General features: G+C 40.3%; 1 protein-coding gene across 1 annotated transcript in view; it reads right to left on the bottom strand.

Annotated features, from left to right (window-relative positions):
* ITPR1 (inositol 1,4,5-trisphosphate receptor, type 1) overlaps nucleotides 1–4303 on the bottom strand; it is a gene marked incomplete at its 5' end in the record, with an annotated part of 156071 nt that overhangs the window by 148179 nt on the left and 3589 nt on the right. The window contains 2 exons of the mRNA XM_008582677.1: nucleotides 446–697; nucleotides 2551–2751. Of these exons, the coding sequence (XP_008580899.1) occupies nucleotides 446–697; nucleotides 2551–2751 (453 nt within the window). The remainder of the gene's footprint in view (nucleotides 1–445; nucleotides 698–2550; nucleotides 2752–4303) is intronic.

The following is a 4303-nucleotide window of genomic DNA, read 5'->3' as shown; positions in this document are numbered from 1 at the left end:
GGGAGCGCTGCCGTGCTTCCCAAGCGGCGCACTATCCAGTGCGCCACCGGGCCGGCCCCTGTAATAAGAGTTTTCATTTTAAAGAATGAACTTATAGACTAAGTCCTATATTCTCATGAACTATATTTCAACCCACTCAATCTCATCTCTGAAAAATTCATTCAGGTCACATCCTGTTTGCATTAGTTTCACAGAGCTGAAGCTTTTTCCTGCTCTTTTTAGGGAGACAAAGGAAAACTAACTTTCCTCCACATTCCATTCGCACAAAAATCAATGCTTGAGAAAATGTTTTCACAGAGAACTGAAATCTCACTACAAAACGAGCTGCAGGTCTCAATACTGTGAGCTCGTCTGGGTGAGCCACCATGACATTTCTCACCAAGGCACGGTCCCATGTGCCACTTGCAAAGAGGAGAAGGGCATACACAGTACTGGGCTCACTCACCTCGGGAATGCAGTCCTCGTGGGTGACCACGCGGACAATGTCATCCAGTGGGAGTAGGGAGTTGCACTTTATCTCCGTGTAGACATTCTTGCCCTCCGTGCACACAGCCAAGAGCTCCACCAGGTGGATGTGGTACATGAGAGGGCTGTTTTCATCCATCCGGTCCCGCTCCGACCTCATCATCTGGATCAGAGTCTGGAAAGAGGCTCTGTCATTGTAGAACACAAGGACGTCCTCTCCTGAGTTGACCAGCTACAAAAAGAACAAGGATTGTTCATATTACAAGCTTACAGGTGGGGACAGCATTTTAAAAATCCATTTGCAGAGAGAGAGATGTTCCATTTAGCATTTACCTCCCAAAACAAGTCTCACCTATATTACTAAACTCATGTAGGTTTTACTCATGTACATTGCTGAACAAGTAAAAATCTTCAACATCATAATTTTAATCCACAGGTATAGAAATACCATTGAGGTCCTAAAAAGAGATGAGAAAGTCTGCACACCAGCATGTATGTATCAAGTAGAAATACGGATTACAAGCTTGCATTTGTATTTCCAAACCTAATAATTAGGCTAAGATTTCTCTGTCCGAAATGTTTCCATTTTCTTTTTAAGCTTTACAAAGTATCCCCTTTAATATTCTTTCATCCACTGTCGTATCTCTCCAATCACAAATTACCCACTTCTAATTAAAATATGACTTCTTTCAAAATTCATCAAAAGGCAAGGCATTCCTATTCATAACTAGTACCCCAGGATGGGGCTTCTCATAAATCTATTTAAAAATACATCAATTTCGGGCCGAGCCTGTGGCGCACTCGGGAGAGTGCGGCGCTGGGAGTGCAGCAGTGCTCCCGCCGCGGGTTCGGATACTATATAGGGATGACCGGTGCGCTCACAGCGCTCACTGGCTGAGCACGGTGCAGCCGGTCTCAAAAACGGACCAAAAAAAAACTAAAAAATACATCAATTTCAGTGCTACATGAAATACAAAAGACCTAAAAAGGGCTGGCACAGATGTCAAAATAAATATGATCAATACTATTTACTTACTAAAAAGTAACTTATGAGCTCTAATTATTTGCCAGATACCAAAATAAACTCTTTAGATGGATTACCTAACTTTATCATGTCTCGGTTTGTTTGTAAAAATGGGGAAAAATACAATATCTAACTCTTAGTGCTATCATATTGATTAAATAAATCATTATCTATAAATTGCTTTGAACAGTGCCTAGAGTATTGTAGGCTTCCAAAAAGTGTTAACTATTAATGTCATCATGATCTCATTTAATCCACATACCAACTCTCTCAAGTGAATAGAACTGTTACCTTCATTTTACAGAAATGCTCGCGGAGGGTTTGAAAGGTCAACAAGTCCCAAGTCACATGGCCAGTAAAGTGGTGTGGCTGACATTTTTATCCCAGGTCAACTCTCTTAACCACACTACCCTACCTGCCATTGGAATCACGGATGTAGACAGATTTATAAAATCAAGTGTTCAGAGGATTTATTCAAGATTTCATTTTTTAAAAATGTGGAAGGGTTAAATGTATGTGGAAGCCTAAATCATGTGTGTGGCAGAGTGGGCCTTCCTGATCAGAGACAGCATCCACAAGGTGCTGATTTCCCATCAAGAACCAAGTGAGATGCTCCCCTGATTTCACAGGCCAGCTTCACCTTGACAATCACCAAGCAAAAATTTTTCAGCTGTATTAATTAGGTGAATAATTAAAGAAAAATTCATAATTTGCAAGATGGGAAGATGTTCTGGCTCACTGGGTTTAATCTCCATTCACTATATTTTAGTCAGTTATTCCAAGCTTCTTTTTTCCCCCCTCTCAGAATAATCCAAGCTTAAACTTCCTTAGAATTAATAGATTTATTGCTATGAAAAAATCAGATCAGACTTTGCCTATAACTACGGCCTAAGCTCAGTAGCATGAGAAAACACACACACACAAACACACACACACATAATTACTTTCTGCCCTTCCTTATGTCTCCTGAAGAGGGTGCCAGCTAATATAGATAAGATTAAATAATTTAGGACTTTCTACAGAACGCCAGATGAAAGTACAAACAAATATATAATTGTCACCTCAGCCATGACCATGTCTTGGCACTTTTTAATAAATTTCCCTTCTGCCTTGACAATCGTCTGCAAGAACTTGATGTACTGGACGTTTCGACCGTGAGTCTCTATGCAGTGAACGAAGTGCTGAACGACTCTCTCGTTGATCTCACTGCAGAGCTGGAAATTATTCATGAAGATGTGCTGCATGGTCACTGCCTCCAGGATCTGCCGGGAGAGAGAGGTCAAGAGCACAGGATAATGGTAAAAAAGGCAACTACAGCAGATTAAAAAGTGAGAAAAAGAAGAGTCCACTAAAAACACAGAGAGAAAGAAGCATTTAACCCCATGAAGATATATTTCTACAGTCTCACTTCTGTACTACCTTCTTTTTTAGTAAACTTTCTCAGCGACATATAATAAACACACAGAAAATGAAACAAATTATTAGTATTCAGCTAAATGGATTACAAAGAGAACACCAGCCACCCAGATTAAGAGACAAAATGGACCTCCTTTACATCCCACAATTCAACTGTTTGGACTTCTATAACCACAGATTCATTTTTTTTTTTTTTTCCTTTTTGTCTTTTTTTGTGTCCGGCAACGGATCGCAATCCTCAGTGTCATGCCCGGACCGGGACCGGCAACGGGATCGCAACCCTCGGTGTCGCACCCACACCTCGCTCAGCCAGTGAGCAGGAACCGGTCTGTATGTGGGATCCGAACCCTCGGCGGGAGCGCCGCCATGCTCCCAAGCGGCGCACTGTAGCAGTGCGCCACCGGGCCGGCCCCAACCATAGATTCATTTTGAATTAAATGTTCCTGAACCTCATGCACTCAGATTCCCTGATATACACATTCCATTGCGTGAGGATACAGCAATGGGTTTATCTCTTGTTAATGGGTACTTGGGGTACTACTCAGTTTTAATAAGTAATGACACTATTTGTATTATAAATATTAAAACAGTGCTGCACTGAACATTCTTGTATGTGTTTTCTGGTGAACTTAATGTATGCATTTCTGTTGGGTTTAAATCCAAGAGTGGAATTGCTGAGTTGCAGAGTCTAAATATGTTTGGCTTTAGAAGGTATTGCCAAGTAGCTTTCAAAAGATGTTAACAATTTATGTTCTCTGTTGTAGCTATTCCATGTCCTTGCCAATACTTAGTATTGTCAGTCTTGTTAATTGTAGTCAATTCTTACTGTGCATATATGACTTGATTTGCATTTCTCTGATGGCTAATCTTGTTGCCCATTTGGAAATCCCATTTGGATATCCTCTACTGTGGAGTGTCCTTTCAAGTTTTTTGCCCATTTTTAAAAGTGGGTTAACTGCCTGATTTCATATAGACTCTTTTGAGTTTGTTATATATATTCTGGATATAAATTCTTTGTTGAACACATGCATTGCAAATGTCTTCTGCCACTCTCTGACTTGCCTTCAGATGCTCTCAGTGGTGTCACTGGATGTTGACAGAACAGAAGTTCTTAACTTTAAAGAAGTACAATTTATCAATATTGTCCTTTATAATAGTGCTCATTGCTTACTGTGTAAGAAAACTTTGCCTACCACATGGTCATGAAGATATTCTCGTGTTATCTTCTAGAAGCTTTATTTTTCACCTTTTTTACCCAGTTATTAAGTTTTACATTTGGTATGAGATGGGGACGTTGATGTTTTTATCTTTTGCCTTTTCTTTCTCTCTCTCTCTCTTTTTTTTTTTTTTCCTTTTTTTGTCTTTTTCGTGTCCGGCAACGGATCACAACCCTCAGTG

Source organism: Galeopterus variegatus, unplaced genomic scaffold (assembly GCF_000696425.1).
Source record: "Galeopterus variegatus unplaced genomic scaffold, G_variegatus-3.0.2 Scaffold2692, whole genome shotgun sequence".
In the NCBI taxonomy this organism is placed as follows: domain Eukaryota; kingdom Metazoa; phylum Chordata; class Mammalia; order Dermoptera; family Cynocephalidae; genus Galeopterus; species Galeopterus variegatus.
The sequence above is the reverse complement of the archived record's forward strand: the minus strand, read 5'-3'. Positions and strand labels throughout refer to the sequence as shown.